Raw genomic sequence first — 21,348 nt, forward strand, 5'->3', positions numbered from 1 at the left:
TAAGACTCTCAATCACATACAATAAAAACCATAACACACAATATTGGACATCAATATCTTTAAACATTATTATCAAAACAACTTCTCCTAAAGTTTAAGTTTGACTTTGTTCTTCAAATCTAACAAAATAAAAAATAAAAAAAATTGAATATAATGTTGTTCTTTTAATAAAACATTTACTTAGGAATGACATGAGTAACGTACCCATTGTAGTCCACTCACCCTTGACCCACAAAAACAAGACAGAATGGGTTGTCCGTCATAGCAAAACATACTAGAATACAGTTAATAATTATTTAAAATTGTAAATACATAATATACTTTTTAGAAAGATAAATTTTATTCATATGATAAAATCTATATAATTATTTTTATTTCATTTTATATTTATAAAAACACTTTTAAGTAATTTGGATCACCCGCTTAATGCCACAACTGAAGTGAATCGGCGAATGAAGCATGATGAAGAGAAAACATGGTTGAGGGCACAGAGAAAGCTTTAGGCAGCAGCAAGAATGACGTTGGGAACTGCTCATGCAAAAGCGCGTTTCATGGGAAGCACTTCTACGTTCTCACACTACAGAAAAAAGATTGCAGTGGCGAACTTATTCCAGAAGTACGGTTTTCCCTCTTCTCTCATCAACACCTTCATCTCGCGCAATCCTTCCCTTCTCCACTCCCCTCTCCCTCAACTCCACCAATCCCTCACCACGCTCTTCTCCCTCCGCATCCCCCAAAACGACGTCGTTTCCCTCCTCACTACCCACCCCTTCCTCATCCACCATTCCTTCCACCAAACCCTTCAATCCCGTCTTCCCCATCTCCAAACGCGCTTCCCCACACTCTCCCATTCCACCCTCGTCAACCTCCTCCTCTCTTCCGCAAAGTTACACCTCGACCCTCTCCAACTCTCCCCCAAACTCCACGCGCTCAAAACCAATTTCGCGTTTTCTGACGCCACCGTGGCCAGCGTCCTGGAAGGGTTCCCCGACGTGGTTGTCACGGGCGAGAACGAAATCGCGAGCGTGATCGATTTTCTCGTGGGGTTCGGAATCCCCCGGGGCGAGATTGATCAAGTTGTCCGTTCGTTTCCTAGGGTTTTGGCGCTCGGTGTTGAGCACAGGCTGAGGCCGTTGTTTCGGGAAATCAAGGAGCTAGGGTTTTCCAATCGCGAGATGAGGGGAGAGATCTCGCGGGACCCGAGGATTCTGGGGATGGAATTGGGAGAATTTACGCGGTGCTTGAGGCTGTTAGAGAGTTTAAGATGCAGGGAAACTATTAAAGAGAGGGTTTTGGGTTCGGGTCTGATGAGAGCGTGTTTTGAAGTGAAGTTAAGAGTGGATTGTTTGTGTGGGTATGGTTTGACTCGAAGGGATGCTCTGAAGATTATTTGGAATGAGCCAAGGGTGATTTGTTACGAGGTTGCGGATATTGAGAGGAAGGTTGAGTTTCTGGTGCAGAGGATGAAGTGTGGTGTGGAGTGTTTGGCAGAGGTGCCTAAATACTTGGGTGTGAATTTTGAGAAGCAGATTGTGAGCAGGTACAGTGTGGTGGAGTGTTTGAGGGGGAAGGGTGCGATTGGGTTTGAGGTTGGGTTGAAGGATTTGGTAATGCCTTCTAGGCTTAGGTTCTATAATCATTATGTGAAGCCATACCCGGAGTGTGAAAAGATCTATGGAAGGTTTTCTGGGTGTGGTGTTCAAGTTAAGACGAAGCATCCCGCTGGACTGTGGAAACTGTTTAAACCGCAGAAGTTTACTGAAAGGGATGAAGATGTGAAGAACGTGAGGTCCTTCATGGAGTCTCTGGTTTAGTGGTCTGATCTTTGCGTATGATGTTGGTTGGACCTTTGGTTTTGGTGGGATGAATTTGAGTCAATGAATGACTATCAAAATTGAGTTTTGACTTCATACCCTACTACTTTTGGTATTAATATTAGTACTCTGGAATTGCCCAATCCAGATTTTTTGATGTGTTACTGAAACCGAGCTTTGTAGGAAATATGTATGCTCATATTTTTGCTCAAAGAAAATAATAACAGGGTCTTGCAGCGAAGAAGGTGACATCATAAGAGGCACTGATTTCTCTGTTCTATTTGACTATCGGGCATAATTTGCTGTAGTTAATTTCGAGTAAGACTTAGAAATTCATTCATTTGAGTGTAGGGAAGAAGTTAGTTGCTTTTAAGTCATACTTGGGTGGGAACAGCACATGCTCTCTTGAAAATTCCGTTTTGTTTATGACATGAAAGGTTCCCCAAAGAGCTTCTCAAAGGATGAAACACGACTCCTTTCGTAACACAAGATGTGCAATATTCTTTGATAGTGTATAGATATCCACGTTGTTTTGGACTGATAGGCTTAGTTTCTAGAATAGTTCCTGATGTGCCAAGTTTAGTGCTGATGGAAGGTTTGTTGTCACCAGAAGTTAAAGGAGAGCTTTTGCAAACCAGCTGTGCTTAACCTACAGAAATTTATTTATTTTCTTATTTTAGCTTATGGAAAAGGTATGGTGGTCACAAGTTTGAATCCAAAAACAGTTTCTTCAAGTGTAAGGTTACGTACCCTTCGCATAAGCAAGGAACCTTTGGCACTAGGGTACGCTAGTTTTTCTTTTCAGATTTATTTTGCTGAACCTGGGGAAGTTCGTAGATGTAATTATTTTTGGCTTGACAAATTGACTTGGTATATAAAGCATTATATATGAACATGCTGTCTCTTGGCTGTGGTGGATCTTTTTCACTCAGTCTTGGCATCTTCTTATTTTCTTTAAGCATTTACTTTGAAAATTGTTGAGTTTTTTAAATTATCCTTGGAAATTGCTATTGTAAATCTGTTTATTTTTCTTATCTATCTATATATATTGTTTAAGATGTAGATGATCAGGTACTTGTCTAGAATCATAAATTATATAATAGTGCAGAGTTTTGATGTTAAGAAACTGTATCAAACATGTAATGTGTGTTCTATGTAATAGAGTTACACATGCATTGGAACCTTCTAATGGTTTATATTTTCAGCATGAGAGTTTATCAATATGGTATAAACGATAAACAAAGCAAGTAATCAAAATGTAAAAAAAAAAAATCTTTTCAATATATAAAATAAGATACATTTGGTAAAATTCAAGATGTTTAAAATTAAACTTAAAAATTGTAATAAGTACCCACGCCAGTTTTATAAATAAAGAAACATATGATTCCAACAAGTTTGAAAAACCTTTTTAAAAAATAATTAACATTGAAATAAATTATGAAACATGAAGCAACAAGTATAAGAATAAAATTGTGGATATTTCCTTTCAAATATTCTTGCACATTTTTATATTTATAACTTGACATCCTTACACAACTAACATACAATCAAATGATTGTTATCCAAAAGATTTTATATCCAAAGATTAAAAAACAATTGTTATCTATTCTCACTCCTTGATAAAGTTTTATTTGGAATACATTTATTCTTGAAAAATTTTCAGTAGTATTATTTAGAATGCAGTCACTTTTGACTAAAACCCAAGTGCTGTTTGGAGCAACAACCATTTTGGCTACACAATCCAAAGTATTATTTGGAAGTTAGTCACTCTTCACTAAAAGTTGAGTACTTTAACATATTTGTTTGAAAAAAAACTTACAACTAAGGATTTTTATAAAGAAGGTAGAGAAACATGTCTTTCAACGAATACACGATTTAAACATGTTACTAATTTGATAAACAAACATTAAAAATGTTTTTGTGAAACATAGGGCACATAAATCTTTCAGCAACAAATTTGTAGCATTTTAACAACTCTTGATCACTTTGTTATATTTCTTCAATTAGAAAGATTTCTTTAAATATGGCGATGAAAAAAGATTAGTTGCGAATCCTTTTCTACCTATTAAGAAACTTCACATCAAAATTCCATATTCCAACATTTGTTTGTTATGCATTAGATGTACCATGCAACATTAAATGTTTTTTTCTTCTTTAAGAAACATTATGATACTTGACATGAGTTATTAGGTCTTTGTAAGAGAGCTTTCCATTAAACTAGAGTAAGACATAGATCGTACAAGGTAGATAATCTTCCTAGAGTTGACATAAGGTGCGTCAGAATATGTTGGAGTAGAACAACTTTAGTGTGTACTTCATGAAATCTTTGATTTTAACATGTGCTTTATAAGATCTTCTTGGTAAACGTGAAGATGAGAACATTCTTTGCAACACAAAAATAAGTTCATAAGGAATTTGGTTAGGTACAATGTTAGATTAGAAACTCTATGTATCATCTATCAAAAACTTTACTTATGAGACAAAGTAAGAAAACACATATGTTATATTACCTGTTAGACAAAACATTATACGTGTCACATAATCTATTTAAAAAGCTATCGTCTTATACACTAGTATATTCATGTTTGTATTTTATTATTTAGCAACACTTCAAAATTTAACACTTCATCAAAATTTGTAAGGATATCTAGAACTTTACTCTAACAATCTTCCAATCTTCCATTTTTTTTTACGATAAAACAATAAAGTTTAAACATGAACATTTTCATAAAAAGGATAACAAATTAAGTTTTCTCAAATCTTTTGAAAATTCAATCAAACTTAAATATATAAGCAATGTATCACTCAAAGCATTTTGTAGCCTTATATAAGAAAGACTAGTAAAAATGGAAGTTGTATATGATAAGTTACAACTAAGTACCTTATAGTAAAGATATAAACAAGATGATTTTATTCATATTTGTTAAATTTTTAGGTAGAAATACGATCATAACATTGCAATGTTTTCTTTATTGTTTGTTTTAAACATTAGATCATCTGGTTGTGTAAATTCTATTTTAAGCACAAGTACTCTTATTAATGTATATATGTACACGTAGATACATATATATATATATAGAGTAAAAAATCATCACTTATATGGTTGTTCAGCTTTATTATCATCAAATCGGAGTCATCTAGTATTCTTAAAACTATAATACGATCAGACCATTCATGTCCTAACAAAGTTCCTTTCCTATTTGATGACAGATATAATAAGTTTAAAATAACTTTAAACTATATAAAAACATAAAATATTAAAACTTTGGTTAATCATTATAGCAAAAGTCCCCAGAACACTGGCAGTCCACACAAGATTTAAATTTTCTGGTAAAATTTTGAATGAGGGGTTTTCATACTCAACATGTAAAGCTCGTGGTTTAAAGGGTGTCGACCACAATCTATACAGGCACCCCCACAGACTGTAAAAGCAACCCATCAGATCCAATCTAACCCAAAGTCTAATCTTCCTAGTTTTTATAAACTATGCATTATTTAATAGACCGAGTATATTATTATTATTATGCAAATAAATGTCAAATAATACTAATGTACTTTAACTTGTGCAGACCAACCCATAAGTTTCACGAGACAAATGTTAACAAAAATTAAGGTCCGTTTATGATGCGGGATATACAGACTTATACCGTATGGAGAGGCTGAGTATACCCAGCTCCAAGACATAATAGCCCGCCAAGCTTCGTCTAATCCAACATTAAGTTACTTTGATGAAAATATGAAACAGTTAGAATCTCTCTAAATATTGAGCAGATCAAATTGGTAGAGATAGGTAATCTTCCGATTCCAAGTGTTGAATGGATTAACTGATTCTGCAGGGCAAGGCTACTGATAACAGATTAAACAAAAATGAAGTGAAATTTCCTGAGTTAACTTTTAATCAGTGATAACTTTAATAGTGCCTGTAAATGCATTCAGCCTCCTTCGCTTTATTATACAGTTTCCTTCCAGAACCGAACTGACCTATCAGTTCCACAGGAAATAAAAGCTGACTCAATTGGTGAGTGTTCAAGCCAGCGGGGTGCACCAACATGATTAGAAGGCCACTTCGCAACTTTTTCTGTTGTCATTGCATCCCAGATAATGATCTACAATGCACACCGGATGCCTCAAAATCAATCCAATTGATAAAGCTAACATCACCACAGGTAAACATAGAGGAAATGAAAGTTGATGAACAAACCTCGTTGCTCAGTTCATCTATGAATATAATAAATTCTTCTGTCTGATTAAAAATAGCCTGCCACAGAGAGGGCACACAAAGGTAACTATCAAAATATGTATAAAAATATCACCTGGACTAACGGTTAGGTGATTAGAGATTTTGGGTAGAGGTCCTGCTGTATAAACTGCTTCCCAATGTACCCAACAAAACAATAATTACCTGTGTATTGAGATGGTGAACAATAGATTAAGAGAAGCAATTTTAAAACCAATCGGCTGAATTAGTTTAAGAAAAAGAGATGAACACAAACATCTCTTACTGCAAATTAAAAATACAAGAATCTGCAATTCTGCATGACTATGAATTCACCAAGATTAACTGACTGAATAGTACGTATTATGTATCTATCATCTATGTACCTGGCACCTTAGCTGAGTATGCATAGCTCCAAGATATTGTCTGACTAATCTTCCAGAGCCAACTTCCCAAAGCTTTATGGTAGAATCCTTCCCGCAGGAGAGAACAAACCTAGAAATTTGACAGTTAAATTACTACACATCTACAAGATCTAAGCCTATTAAGAACTTCAGGAAAGTGTCACAAGTAGGTCTCGATGGGCATCAATAGCTATATCCTTGCATCAAAAGCAACGGACAAGTAAAAAATGCAACAACTTGTCCTATGGCTCATTTTTTCTTGGTTGGTGATTTTTTTCTATTACAGCGAGCAAAAATTGCATTCATTTAAATAAACAAAAGCTCAGTTGTAACCAGGAGTTTCATGAAGATTTTAAATTCTGATGTTGAGACCATTTGGAATGGAACAAAGGAAACACCTACTTCAAAGTCAACAACACTATTGCTAAGTTCAAAATCAACACTAGGATCACATTTCCAGGCATAGCTCATGACGTAGCAGGTAGTGACTAGTGACAGTATCATTCTCATGGATTTCGCTGTGTCCAATATTTGCAAAAAACATATTCATACCTTTGATCTTTGGTAAAAATTGCACTGGTAGCCTCAGCTGTTCCGTGGGCGGCAGTTATTGACCGCACACAATTGGCAGTGATACCATCCCATAACCTAACAGCACCATCTTTAGATGCTGTAACATACATGGCGCCTGTACTAGAATATCTGACCTACGAATCAGACAAGAAACAATCAACATCACTGTAGACAATGAAATTAAAAACATAGGTAACTCAGTTTGTGACACTGATCAATAGATAATTCACATGCCTGGTTTATGGCTCCATTGGGGCTAGTCTCTGGGACATTTGATGACAGATAACACTGAAAGGTATTTATATCATACAAATGTGGAATTGCATGATCAGTTCCTGTCAGAAATTCATATTTATGATCATTGATTTTTTGTGCAAAAAAAAAAATAAAGCAATAATCCTTGTTTGGGAAATTGGGAGTAATCTGGAAAGAAAGATTGTATCTCCCCCTTTAATAAATCACACAGTAGACAAGTCACCCAGTGGACATATGTGACTTTCTCATGCAGATAATTTGACACTGAACAGTGGACATGAGCATTCAAGAAATATCAGAGGAAGGTGTTTTTGAAATTGTTTATTTACAAACCATTTAAGAAATACAAGGACACAGAAACGGAAATCAACAGCAAAGAAAATGATACAATTAGCATTTCATAAATCTTAAACAATAAAAATGTGATAAAATAAATACCTGCCAGCAGAAAGTCTCCAGAAGGATGGAAAGATACAGATCGAACATTGTGTGTGTCCTGCACAACAGAAGTTAAATAGAAAGTTTATATTTAATTCTTATATTTGCTTACTCATTGCTAATGCCTAAAGGTACGGCAAAACAACCTGGATAACCCTGTATGCTCTCTTTGCATTCGTTTTTGAAATATCAAAAAACCTAAAAAATATAAAACAGCATGTCAGATTGTAAGAGCCTTTTCAAATAAAAAGGATACATGGGAATAAAATACGGATGAAATGCATATTATGGAGCAAAAACATACTTTATTGTTTGATCTTTGGCTCCTGAAATCAGGATAGTACCTTGTGGATGAAAATCCAGATCGTTTATTGGCTGCAGTTTATATATATATAAGAAAAATAAATAAAATTTACAATTTCAATTTCCACGGATCATTTCATAAACTCACATTTGTAAAGTAAAGCTTAATGAAACGAGAAAAGAAGCATCTGCCAAAACTCAGTATTAGAGAAAAAAATATCCACCACAACCAAGACACAAATTGGCATGTTGATATATTATGCTTTACACAAAGTAAATTTGTCAAGCCAAAAGCAATTACAAGTTACAACTTCGAACTTCTGCAGTTTCAGTGAAATAAATATGAAAAAGATGCTCTGTTTGGATAAACTTCGCTATAAGGACATATAAGAGAAGACAACAAACTAGCGTACTCTATTGTGAAAAGGTTCCTTGCCATGCAAAGGTATAGAGGAGGGTCATTGTACGTAACCTTATACTTGCATATACAAAGAAACTGTTTACTAATTTGAACTCTTGACCAATTAGTCACCATACCTACTCCGTAAGCTAAAATAAGAGAAGAGAATATGAAAATAAATTTCTCTAAGTTAAAACTAGGTTATGCATAGATGATTTAAAGACACTCGTATTTAACTTCAGTAACAAACTTATTTTAAATTATGTATAACTAATTTTAGATTATGAGAGAAGTTTATTTATTTTTCCTTCTCTTATAAGTACTTAAAGGAAAAATTTATCCAAACATAAACCAATAATCTCAAAAAAATAACCACACAAATTCTGTTACTGGTATATTAGGAATTGCAAACACACTTGTATATGATCATAATATGTTCGAATGACAGGCCGCACAGGACCATCCTTTGCCTCTGGCAGCAACATCTGCTTGATCTTCGAAACCTGCAAGACAAGCAGACGATTAAGTTCATATATAGTGACAAACTAAAAGCAAAGCTGCAAGACAAGCAGACGATTAAGTTCACATATTGTGTCAAACAAAAAGCAAAGCATCAAATACTAAACAAACAAATCAGAACCTCAAATAGCTTTATTGATGTATCGGCACTTCCAGTGGCAACAAATCTTCCATCAGCACTAAATCTAGCACATCTGGCAATATTCTAGAAACTAAGCCCATCAGTCCAAAACAAAGCTGCATTTTAGTATTTCATTGAATTATTATTGCAGGATATGTATACACTATCAAAGCATATTGCACACCTTGTGTTCCGAAAGGTGTCGCGTTTCAAGCTTCGGGAAGCTCTTCGAGGAACCTTTCATATCAGACGCAGTGCTAACATAAACAAAACGCAATTTTCAAGGGAGCATGTAATATTGTCACCTATGGCTAACTTAAGATTTCAAGTAACTAACTTTTCACTAAACTAAAATGAATGAACTTCTAAATCTTGCTCGAAATTAAATACAAGTTACAACAAATTATGTTTGATAGTTAATAGAAATGTAGTTTTGGAAGTTTGCCTGAAATCAATAGCTGCAGTGTGAGGCAAGGGCAGTGAGGCAGAGAAATGAGTGCCTCTTGTGATGTCGCCCTTTTCCGCTGCAAGACCCTGTTATTATTTTCTTAGAACAAAAAGAAAGGATCATACAGCACATACAAAAGTATATCCCTTCTAAACAAATTTCTTTCTAAACACTTTCAGGAAAAAAAAAAAACGTAAAATAAGTTGTACTTATCCCACAAACAAAATACACTTCAATTTAATAAAAACTTCCATTCAACTTTTTGAAAATTAAGATGTATGAGTTGAGTTTTAGCTTACAAAGGTGCAATGCAGTTCATTTTCCTGAAAGTGCTTAGGAGAAATTTATCCAGTAAAAGCTCAAGTGAAATAAGAGAGAACCTTAGCAACCAGGTCGAGAAGCCTGTTAGGTGGGGCTTCCACATTCAGTGGAGTCATGGTTGCTGAAGCAACAACACTTGCAGCCTGAAGAGAAATTAGCAAACATTTTACTTACTTTTTGAATAAAAAGGAAAATTGGTTTCTAAGATAAATAAAAGCATTCATTCAATATGTTAGGTTATGTTTGAAGGAAGATTGAGCTTGCCTGGGTGAGATTGTTGTCCCGAAGATGAGCGACGATGAGAGAATTGAGGTTTCTGTAGAGTTTGCCATCTTGCACGGCCTGTTCCGAGCTACTGCTATCCATTCCTGAATAGAAACAAAAATCCCCAATTCGACGGAACGAAGAACCCTAGAAACTGATCTGTTTGGTTAGTTCCCAAATCGGAGGAGGAAGAACTTAGCCATGCTTATTCGCTGCCGCCACTTTCAAAGTGTCTTCAAAATAAAAATAAAAAGAAATTATTTGCAAATTTCTTTTTCCTCAAAAAGAAAGAAAAACGGGCAAAAGCGATAAAAAGAAGAAATAAATTATCACAAAAAAATTAATATAAGGATATTTTGATTATGTTTTAAATATATCAATTTATAAAATAAATTTATTGTATTACATCAATTAAACCATTTACAAGTTTTTTTTAAAATAAAACTTTCATCTTAGGTATCATTATGCAACTTGACATTTCAGCTATACTGACACTTCAAGTAACAATCATAATTTGTCATCACATGAAAAAAATTATTATTAAAAAATAAAAAAGAAAGAAAATACAAAAATATGTGGGGATTATACCAAAACTCACATGTTAACAAAAATGATACATATGTTAACAAAAATGATACATATGTAGATTATACCTATCAATACAAAATTCTAAGAATAAACTAGATGGTGTAGCCTATTATACCAATGAAAAAATTCTCTAAGAATAATTCCTAAATTAGCCAAATTATCAGCACACACATTCCCTTCACGAAAAATATGAGTAACCCTAAACCTTAATTAAGATAAGTAAGTGTTTCATCGATTCCGAAACATCCACTGAACATTTGTTCTAGTTTGTTCTAGCAATAAACGCAGCACAAACCAAAGCAGAATCACATTCCAACCAGATATTAGTAAGCCCATCTTTTGAGCTTCCTCCATAGCATGTATAATCCCTTAAAACTCAACAACCAAAGCACTGAACTTCAAAAAACACAAAAAAAACTCCAATCAATTCCCCCATACTCCCACGGAAAATACCTCCACAAGTAGTAAGACCAAGATATCCCTTAGCAGCCCCATCAGTGTTAAGTTTAACTCAGTCTGGTGAAGGAAACTCCCATCTAACATTAAGAGGAGGAAGAACTTTACCGGTACGAGTATTAATACAAAAAAAACTTGATCACGTTGAAATCCAACATATCATTCTTCATTAAAGCTTTAAACGAATTATCCACTAGATGAGTTAAATCTTTAATAACCGAAATAGCCCTAAAAACCTCAATCTTATCAGCATAATTCCACATACGCCATATCATCCAAATAGAACAAGTTATCACAACAAACTTAATCAATTTAACCCAATTCTAAATACGCAAAACATTAAAACATTCAAAAAATAAATGTTGAATAGATTCCTTGTATTGTTCACAAAGCGTACACATAGAACAAATATGCAGATCTTTATTTTGAACATGTTGATATGTACGAAGCCGCCCATGAAAAACTTTCCAAAGGACAAGAGTTTTGGAAGGCGGAAGATATGAAGACCAAATAAATTTACTCCAACCATAGGGAACTCCTTAATCTAAGAAAAAAAGTTCTAGCTGATTTAAGAGTGAAACGGCCAGACTCATCTAGAATCCAATTAGGAATATCTTCTTCCGGCCTAACCATGATATGATTAAAAGATGAGGAATCTGCTGTAAAGACAATGGAATATTCCAATCATCACCTGTCCAAAACTGAGAGACGGTATCCAAAATGCTAGCACCATCATATAATCCTACAATATTTGCTAAAGAAGTAGTACTACACCATTTATTATTCCAGAATTTAATAAAAGAACCTGTACCAACAGTGTAGAATAAAACTGCTTAATTACAGGCCAAAGAAATGAGGATCTATAAACCATTCGAAACTCGTATTTTAATTTAAGAACTTTGGCTTTCAAGAGCAAAGACCAAGGTTTGTTGTTATAAGCAAAGTTCCAAACAAGTTTAAGAAGATACGCATTATTTTCATGGTGAAGGTTAATAATCTTCAAACCTCCATTCTCTAAGGGAGAACAAATCGATGAGCACATGTCGTAATCAATTCAAACAATAAGTGTTGTAACTATTTTTCAAAACTTAACTAAGAATAATCTATTAACACATTGAATAATCTATTAAAGGCATTAGTATCGGTTTTTTTATCATCTTTTTCTAAACTCTATAAATAGAACACTTGGCCTAGTGTTTTTAAGAATAGCATACACGTTAAAAAGCAAATTGAATTGAGTTTTTCTAAGGAATTTGGATACTCTTAATTATGCTAACAAGATTTAAAAGATAAAGGTTGTGTTGTCTAAGATTTAATCTTGTTGATTCCTTATATTGTGACACTTTGGTATATTCTTTGTTTGTCTTTTGTTTGCTGGTGTGTGATAATGCATATCCTCTTATTTGTTAGGAGTTGATTATTTATGTCTACATGGTTAAAATTTATGAACAGTTTAATTGATTACCTATAATTTTAATAGATTAAAGTTACCCATTTTGAGTTTTTATAATTGATTAAGATGACTATATTCTTTACATTAGTTTGTATTGATTGTTTTGACTATGATTTTAATGGAAAAAAAAACAATAACATTTTGTATGAATATTATTTATCTTCTAGTTCTCTCTACTCTCTTTCAAAATATATCATTTGAAATGACATCCACATCTCATCCTAAAAGAGAGTCAAAAGATCTACAATCAAGAGAGGAAAGACTCCTACTTTCTCTAGACCTTGAACTTCAATTGAAGGTTGGTTCAGTGAATTGTTTAAGAGTTATTCCCTACAATTCATTTAAAATTCGAGTACACTAGACATGTTCTTTTCTTCCAAAGCTCGAGTTGTGGGGATTATGTACCATCCAACCTCATGTACTTGGTTAATGGTCGATCAAAAGAAACCTCTGATATTTAGGTTGAGGTTGTTCTCAGCTTCAAGCTTTTCACCTTTAAGGCTTGAGCCAAACAAGTTGTGTACCACCAGTCTCATGAACACAATTTTAAACCAATAATCAAAAGTCATAAGTAAATTTAGTTGCTCATAAGCCTTAATCTAATGTCATCTACCTTCATATGGTAGAATTTGATTTTTAAATTGATAACAGAAAATAATCCTACCAGTAACAATTATATGAGAATGACAACACCTAAAAGGAAATCACACTTCCATGATATTAATTTAGGACAATAAATCAATATTGACATAACTTTATTCAACCATTTCCACTTTCCAAACAAAGAAAATTTGAAGTTAATAATCTTTTACATTTATAAATAATCTTAAACTCTCTTAAAAGGGGTAAGAGAAAACATAAGACATTGAATATTTGTGGCTTAAAAATCTTTAGACAACAAAACTATTAACTAATCAAGTGTGTTGAAAAAAACATATTAAAATGTGGTCCATAGAAGAGTGGTATTGCATTATTGCTTCACAAGGGATGGTGTCTTGAAATAATGTTGAGAAAAAACAAAAAAACATAGCTAACTACAGCATCTAATCAATCACTTACTTAGTAATCACATTTATTTTTCTGGTCCTGTGAGGGATGGATCTACCGTGAGAATAAGTTGTAGCAAAAGTCTCACCGACAAGTTTAAGGACAGTTTTTAAACTTTTCCTTTTAATTTATTTAAGGCCACGCACCTGTCTTTCCTTCACATGTTCCTCTCACTGTCGGTATCTTTCGTCATTCCCATTATATCCTTAAATAGGGTTCAAGAATTACCCGAGTAGTTTTCAAATTTAAGTGCCACATTAAAAAACAACATCTTGGTTTGAAAATTTAACAATTAAAATTACAATAAAACAAATGTATTTGACTGTTAAATGATAAAATTAGTAATTTTTGTTTAAATGTTTTTTAATTAACAGGTATAATTTTGCACTTAGTCAACAAAGCCTACTGTAAATAAAAAAAGATACTACCTAACTCTCTCAATAAATTAACCTTGTTGGTTCAATAAAATAACTGTCATCAAAGGGCAAAATTGGTATTTGGTGATGGCTGTTTTTATCAGATCTTCCCAATAGTTTGGTTACAGTTATACAATAAAGACAGTGATTACATGAAGTATCATGACAGACTCAGTTCATTTGGAAACCAAAGCTTCTGCTTTGTGATGGAACTAGAGAGCTGAGAGGTCTAAACTTCTGTTTGCTCTCTCTCCATTTTTGGTGCAGATCTTGAACTTGAGCAACATTGTCATATAAAATCTGCACCAAGAAATGGAACACACCATGCTATCTGCCATTGGATCTGTTGTCCCTCGTGCTGCCTTTGCAGTCTTTCTCCTGCTGCTGTCTTTTTTTTCCTCATTCACTTCTACAGGTATTGGCTTCCTCTTATTGTTTACATGGAGCTCAAATTTGGTTCCTACATGTACATTGATGATTTGCTTTCTGGTTCTATTTCTATTTGAGTTACTGAGTTCCTATTTTCCATTTTCTCAAAAGTTTGGCTCTTTTGGTAGAATTGTGATTGAGGAAAATGAAGGGCATTTGGTTACATTGATCTGTATATTAGTTGACTGGTCCTTGCAGTCAATTTGGATTCTCACTTCTTTGTGTCGGTTCATAGTCTTTTGTTTGGCACTTTAACTGATCAAAGAAATTGCAAGATGGAATCAATGTATTTCCTTTTGAATGCATCTTCTTTTAAATTTTAAGCACTTAGATGTTGCATATTAGTGATCTGGTGTCTACTAATAGAACTATAGTTTAGTACAGTTACACCCATCTGATTACTAATTTAGATGAGTTCACAGTGATTTTTTTTGTGATTATATGGATTTGATAATAAATCTCTACAAAAAATTTTGATGAGAGAAAACGAAAATAAAGAAAGGTATAGGCTCTTAAACCCTTACTGTTTCTTTATTGAACTTGGAGAAAGTGTGAGGTTGCTCATGGATACAAATTACACTTTTATCTATTTTTTGTTTTAGTGTTTTACTATATCAGTTTAATTTACAATTCATCAATATTTCTTGCTTGTTCATTTACAGAAGCCTATGATCCGCTTGATCCAACTGGCAATATAACAATCAAATGGGATGTCATTAGCTGGACTGCAGATGGCTATGTTGTAAGTGACCACAGATTTTTGAATGTAAATTAAGTACTCAATATGACTCGTACCTTGGAAATTTTTCTAAAATCGATGAGAACTATCTAAGACTAGACTTATTTGTAGCTTGATGGATCTTCTGAATTGCACATACTTTGTTTGAACAGGACTTAAAAGTTTGTCTGAGTGGGTAAATTTTACTATGGTTAATTGGTTATTACTCTTTTAACATTTTGTATTCACCATTAACTACACTGAAATCATGAATGACTTCACATGTCAAAGAATCAGCAACCATTTTTTTAATTTGATTGTGAATACAAAAAATATAGGCTTCTATGATCTGTTTCTGCTTCTTAAAAGAAGTTGAACCTTCTTGTATGGCTTGAGCAGGCTGTTGTTACAATGTACAACTTTCAACAATATCGCCACATTCAGGCCCCTGGATGGTCATTAGGGTGGACCTGGGCTAAAAAAGAAGTAATTTGGAGCATGATGGGAAGCCAAACCACAGAGCAAGGGGACTGTTCAAAGTTCAAAGCAGGTATTCCTCATTGTTGTAAGAAGGACCCAACAGTGGTGGATTTACTGCCAGGGACTCCTTACAACCAGCAGATTGCAAATTGTTGCAAAGGGGGTGTCCTAAATTCATGGGGTCAGGACCCCGGTAGTGCTGTAAGTTCTTTCCAGATTAGTGTTGGTTCTTCTGGAACGACAAACAAAACGGTCAAAATGCCTAAAAATTTTACCCTCAAAGCACCAGGACCTGGCTACACTTGTGGTCCTGCAAAGATTGTGAAACCAACTACATTTATTACCAATGACAAGAGGAGAACCACCCAGGCCATGAGTAAGTTAGTTGAAAATTGCATTGAATTAATCAAAATCCTTTTTATATACGTTTGACTTTTCTAAACTTTCTTCATAAAGCCAGCATCTAGATAAAAGAATTGAAGTTCCTTTTGAACTTTCATTATTATTTTAGTCACGGAAGTTCATTCTATCCATGTTTTTCACTTTCAACGTTTCATTTTCAATTTTTCATGCTAGCATCATTTGCTTCTGTAAATGTAATGGATATTATTTTTGTGAAAGAAATAATTGGTAGTGATGTACTAAATAATAAGTTATGCTTTGTACATTGTTCAGAAGAGTTCAGAGTATGAAATCCAAATTCTTACTTCGCTTCAACTAAACTTGCATACTTTGTGGCAGTGACTTGGAATATTACCTGCACTTATTCTCAATTCCTGGCTCAGAAGACACCAAGTTGTTGTGTTTCCCTCTCATCCTTCTATAATGATACAGTAGTAAACTGCCCAACCTGCACCTGTGGCTGCCAAAACAAAACAGATCCTGGCAGCTGTGTAGCGTAAGTCTACAATTTATCTATTCCTATATATCTGAAACCTTCCTTTTTTGTGTCTAGCAGTTCTTCAAAGTATTTTCTGAGTAAATTTTTTCATCATTTCCCATTCTTATGATTTATTTTTCTGCTTGTATTACAGTCCAAATTCACCACATTTAGCTTCGGTTGTATCATCATCAGGCAAAGGTGCAAGCACACCTCTAGTTCAGTGTACCAGCCACATGTGTCCTATTCGAGTACATTGGCATGTGAAGGTCAATTACAAAGAGTACTGGAGGGTCAAGATCACAATTACTAATTTCAATTACAGAATGAACTATTCACAGTGGAACCTTGTTGTGCAGCATCCCAATTTAGATAATATTACCCAGCTCTTCAGTTTTCAGTACAAGTCACTTACACCCTATGAGGGCTTGAGTAAGTTCTCTCTTTCATAGCCATATTTCAAGATGATCTTGTGAAGAAAACATCCCAGTCTTATGTTATTGATTTGGGATATGTTTTTTCAGATGATACAAGTATGCTTTGGGGAATCAAGTTCTACAATGATTTTCTTTCTTCAGCTGAAACTCTTGGTAACGTTCAATCAGAAATCTTACTTAGAAAAGACAAATCAACCTTCACATTTGATAAGGGATGGGCTTTCCCGAGAAGGATTTATTTCAACGGGGATAACTGTGTTATGCCTCCTCCAGATGCCTACCCTTGGCTGCCAAATGCAAGTTCTAAACTAGTTTTCTCTTTACTAAGTACACTCATAGCCATTTTAGCTTGTTTCTTAAGTGTTATTTAATCAATCATAGAGAATATAGAGATACCACCTACTCTTTTGGAGTATTATATCTCTGTCTTCTGCACCAGCTTGTTAAAAGATAAAGTCATCCCCATTGTCAAAACTGCATAGAAGCTGCTACCAAGGCAATAAAAAGTATAACAGATGCATAAATGCTTGCCGCAAGAATTCTGTCCTTTATTCACCTTGGGGATTGCATTTTACCCCGTATAAGTTACACATCTTTTTAGCTTTTGAGTTGTATAATTATTGTAAGTTACTTGCTTGGATGATAATTATTTTTTCAGATTATAGAATATCCAATTTATTAGTGTTGAGATGATGATTCAAGACGAAATTATAGGTATCACTTCTTCCGTTTCTGAAGTCATTTGTTATATATTCATTTTCACATTTTTACAATCCCAAAACCTATGCAGATGGAGTTATATTGAATGTAAAAAGTACTATGCAGAAAGGGTTGATAGTATATACCTGTAGGACCCAAATCACCTGTCTCGTTTGTTTGTTCTCATCTTACACTTTCTAATTTTAGAATGACTAACAACACGAAGATAAAATGTTACCTTATGAGTGAATATATTCATTTGATACGTGTAAGAGTTCATAAGAAATTCCATTTGGCATATCTTCCAGCTAACTCATCTCTCTAAGCTGTAAGCTTTAAACTAATAGGAGCCTCTCTTATACCTCAAAAAAGTGTTACAACCAAATGCAAAAATAATGTAAAAACCACATAGGCTGCCATCAATGTAATAGTTGTTGGTGGTTTTTGGGCAGAGTTTGGCAACATAGGATATGAATCAGGAGGTGGCAGCATGCATTCATCACCATTAAAATAGACCCTCCTAGGAAATGCCCATCCCTGCTTGAGAGTAAATGTGTTCTTGTCCTTCTTCATGAGCACCTCAGACTGGACATTCCCTTTAGGCCCAGCTTCCATCAACAGATCATTGTAATATTTCAAACCATAGAACATGCCTGTATCATCTGCATATACAAATCAGCAAGCAGAGTATTAAGGAAACCTCTTCTAAAGCACTAACACAGAAAAGACTCAACCATTTGGTGTCCATCTCTAAGAACTCACTTATGGATTCATAGGGAAGAAGTGGCATGTATTCAAAGCTATAGACTTGGGTTACATTATTGAGATTGGGGTGCTGCACAACAAGAGACCAATCAGTGAAATTCAACCGATAGTTGAAGTTGATAATGGCAATCTTGACACGCCAATAGTCCTCATAGTTGTCTTTCAAATGCCAGTGCACCCGGACATGACACAGGTGGTGTGTGCATTGCAGCAATGGTTTCGGTGTGATGTCTGATTTTCGGTGAGGTGAGGTGACATTCTCTTTCAGGATCTTCGAGTCTCTCCTGCATGCCCATCATAGTAAGATGTAAAAATTGTAGGCCATTACTAATTAGAAGGAGAAAAAAAATGAAGTAAAATCACAAGGGTGGCTTACGTGACACAGGTATCGTTATTCTGGCAACCACAAGCACAAGGTGGACAACCTGTTATTTTGTCGCTGTAGAAAGATGACATAGAAACACAACAGCTTGGGTTCTTGGAGGCAAGAAACTGTGAATAAGTGCATGTCACATTCCAAGACACTGCATAGAAAACCATAAGATAGAAGCATTAAACAATTTTAATTAGAATGCAATGTGTGTAAAGCATTTTTACTAGTGAACAAATCATATAAGATTGTTAACTTTTGAAGACTTTAATGTCATATATGCACTGATTTGGTTGAGTGTAAATTTTTTTACGCTAACCGTGTATGAAAATTAAACTCATTGTTAATACTAGCAATGCATCAGTAATCACAGAGATACAGTGAATGAAGGGAACTAGTAATGTAGGCACATACTCAATGCCTGCATTTTTCTCCTACGATCATCTGTGAGGATTGCAGTGGATGGAACAACCTTAGCAGGGCCACATGAATATCCTGGTCCAGGTCCCAGCAATTTGAAGTTCTTAGGCAATTTGACTGTCTTGTTGGAGGTGCCAGAGAGTCCCACACCTATCTGAAATGAGGAGACTGCACCTGAAGGGTTTTGCCCCCAAGATGTAAGCACACCACCCCTGCAGCAGTTGGTGAACTGCATGTTGAAAGGAGCTCCAGGTAGCAAGTCAACCACTTGAGGGTTCCTCTTGCAGCTATGAGGAATCTTCAACTTGAACTTGGCACAGTCTCCTTGCTCTGTGGCTTGAGCCCCCACCACGGCCCAGATTATTTCCTTCTTTGCCCATGTCCACCCCAGAGTCCACCCAGGATTCATAATATTTCGGTACAGTTGGAAATTAAACAATGTCACAGTGGCCTACCAAAATTTAACATAACTAATCAGTTTGTGTATAACTTGAGCATTCTTTTGGAGACCTTTTGATATGCATAAATATAGAATCCATGCATATTATGAATAGAATGGTCAGAAGTTACCAAATATCCATCTGATGTCCAGGACATGATATCCCATCTTATAGTCACGTTCCCAGTTGGATCCAATGCATCAAATGATTCTACAGTCACAACAAGATAAAAAACTTATAATGAATCCCTGAGCAAAAAAATAAACTATATTTAAACTCTAACTTATGAGTTTTTTTGGAACATATAGTTGTGTAATTTACCTGCTGGAGATATTAGAACGAAGCATAGAGCAATTAAGGCAACCAACTTGAAGCATCCAAATGTGTCCTTTTGCTGCTTTTTACCACTATCATATTCCATGCCTGAAGATGAAGTTCACAGAATCACTAGTTCTAGTGTGGCACACAACTTGCAAGAAGTGCTGATGTACCAGTGCATTTATAACAACATATGAATATGTTATCACCTAGTAGTTGTTAGGTCCATGTGATATCACATTCAAAAGAAATGTTATGTCTGCATCTCTCTTTTCAATTGCTTGCATGCAAGCAGCTATCCTCAATATGTTGGCGTGTTTAAACATAGCCAATTTTCTGTTTTCCTCAGGATACATCAGGGGTTAGCCAGTTTTCACTCACTTTTCATTCTTTAAACGACTTGCTTCAAATTGAGTAATGATTTATAGCTAGGGATCTTTTAAGTCTTTGTTTATTCTTTGGGATTATTAACTCTTCTGGTAAGAGGAGCATGTTATGAGAATAACTCCTACTGAACAATTGATTATTTTTCTACGGTGACGTTTTCCTTCCTTCCTCCTCCTCTCGGGCTTCAGCTTTCGGTCTGGAGTGCACGTGTAAAAGGTTTCCAATACTCAATTCGATATTCGATATAATTAAATATTGTTATAATAACGTACCTTTATTTTGATTGTTGTGCCTATTTATAGTATCTGATAAGCTCTTTTATTGGACCTAAATTAAAGCACGTGTCATAATTAAAGTTCACATTACCTAATTTATATAAGGTTAATATGCGTTTTAATTAATTTGTTCATCTTCTTATATGTCAGTACCGGATACCGATATGTCATGGGACCATTCGGTCCCTAGGAGTACATTAACCATTACATCTTAAAATAGTTATTTATCTGGAAGTAGTTTGTGTTTGGGGCTAAACATCAACATCTATCCATATAAGTTGTTCATGTTTACATAACAAATAGCTAAATCGTCTGTTTTCACCGTTGATATGCCTTGGGGAATATGGTACTGAGTTACCATCTTGGGATTGATTGAAAACAAATATAATGTGCCCAACAGAACCAGATCCTGATACTAGCCATAAAATGGTACAATACAACACATTTAAAATCAATTGATACATTGAACAAATCCAATGTAGCCCATCGGTCTCAATTGAAGTTATTGGGCCTTAGTCTTCAAACCTGATTATCTATCACTCAATTAAAAAATAAAATGAAATGAAGTTATTTTTGTAAACTAATTGTTAATTGATTCTTGATTACGTGGTTTGGAAAAAAAAAATTGAGTCACAAAAAGTTAAAGTTCTAGGAGTTGAATATTCTAAATTTAAAAACCGAAAATTTAAAAGCA

The 21,348-nt window shown here is 34.6% G+C and overlaps 4 protein-coding genes across 18 annotated transcripts; 2 read left to right on the forward strand and 2 right to left on the reverse strand.

The window, feature by feature from the left end:
- Positions 1–413: 413 nt before the first annotated feature.
- On the forward strand, positions 414–2,772 carry LOC137821404 (Mitochondrial transcription termination factor family protein). Its single transcript, XM_068625990.2, has one exon. It carries the CDS (start codon positions 516–518, stop codon positions 1,812–1,814), a length of 1,299 nt encoding a protein of 432 aa, XP_068482091.1. The 5' UTR covers positions 414–515; the 3' UTR covers positions 1,815–2,772.
- A 2,576-nt stretch (positions 2,773–5,348) lies between these two features.
- Positions 5,349–10,357, reverse strand: LOC137822802 (Transducin/WD40 repeat-like superfamily protein). Of its 15 annotated transcripts, none has more exons than XR_016515533.1 (14): positions 10,077–10,357; positions 9,872–9,955; positions 9,489–9,577; positions 9,228–9,300; positions 9,044–9,127; positions 8,820–8,906; positions 8,005–8,075; positions 7,847–7,898; positions 7,701–7,758; positions 7,242–7,295; positions 6,987–7,136; positions 6,417–6,525; positions 6,016–6,072; positions 5,349–5,920 (listed from the first exon to the last, which is right to left on the reverse strand). XR_016515533.1 is itself a non-coding variant. In XM_068627802.2 (14 exons), the coding sequence occupies exons 1-14, from the start codon at positions 10,176–10,178 to the stop codon at positions 5,765–5,767; spliced, it is 1,278 nt and encodes a 425-aa protein (XP_068483903.1). In that variant the 5' UTR covers positions 10,179–10,357; the 3' UTR covers positions 5,349–5,764. The 15 variants fall into 15 exon arrangements, 7 of the variants coding, with proteins under 7 accessions (XP_068483903.1, XP_090151300.1, XP_090151299.1 ...); XR_016515531.1 differs by having other exon boundaries at positions 6,987–7,141; XR_016515532.1 differs by having other exon boundaries at positions 6,016–6,216; positions 6,987–7,141.
- A 3,736-nt stretch (positions 10,358–14,093) lies between these two features.
- LOC137822801 (protein COBRA) lies at positions 14,094–17,668 on the forward strand. Its single transcript, XM_068627801.1, has 6 exons — positions 14,094–14,451; positions 15,128–15,207; positions 15,583–16,039; positions 16,405–16,561; positions 16,698–16,975; positions 17,068–17,668. Exons 1-6 carry the CDS (start codon positions 14,349–14,351, stop codon positions 17,349–17,351), a joined length of 1,359 nt encoding a protein of 452 aa, XP_068483902.1. The 5' UTR covers positions 14,094–14,348; the 3' UTR covers positions 17,352–17,668.
- A 238-nt stretch (positions 17,669–17,906) lies between these two features.
- Positions 17,907–20,146, reverse strand: LOC137822800 (COBRA-like protein 4). The gene is made up of 6 exons (XM_068627799.2): positions 19,996–20,146; positions 19,805–19,884; positions 19,229–19,685; positions 18,821–18,968; positions 18,442–18,728; positions 17,907–18,341 (listed from the first exon to the last, which is right to left on the reverse strand). The coding sequence occupies exons 1-6, from the start codon at positions 20,093–20,095 to the stop codon at positions 18,043–18,045; spliced, it is 1,371 nt and encodes a 456-aa protein (XP_068483900.1). The 5' UTR covers positions 20,096–20,146; the 3' UTR covers positions 17,907–18,042.
- Positions 20,147–21,348: the final 1,202 nt, after the last annotated feature.

This window comes from Phaseolus vulgaris, chromosome 9 (genome assembly GCF_051622355.1).
Source record: "Phaseolus vulgaris cultivar YP4 chromosome 9, ASM5162235v1, whole genome shotgun sequence".
Lineage (NCBI taxonomy): Eukaryota > Viridiplantae > Streptophyta > Magnoliopsida > Fabales > Fabaceae > Phaseolus > Phaseolus vulgaris.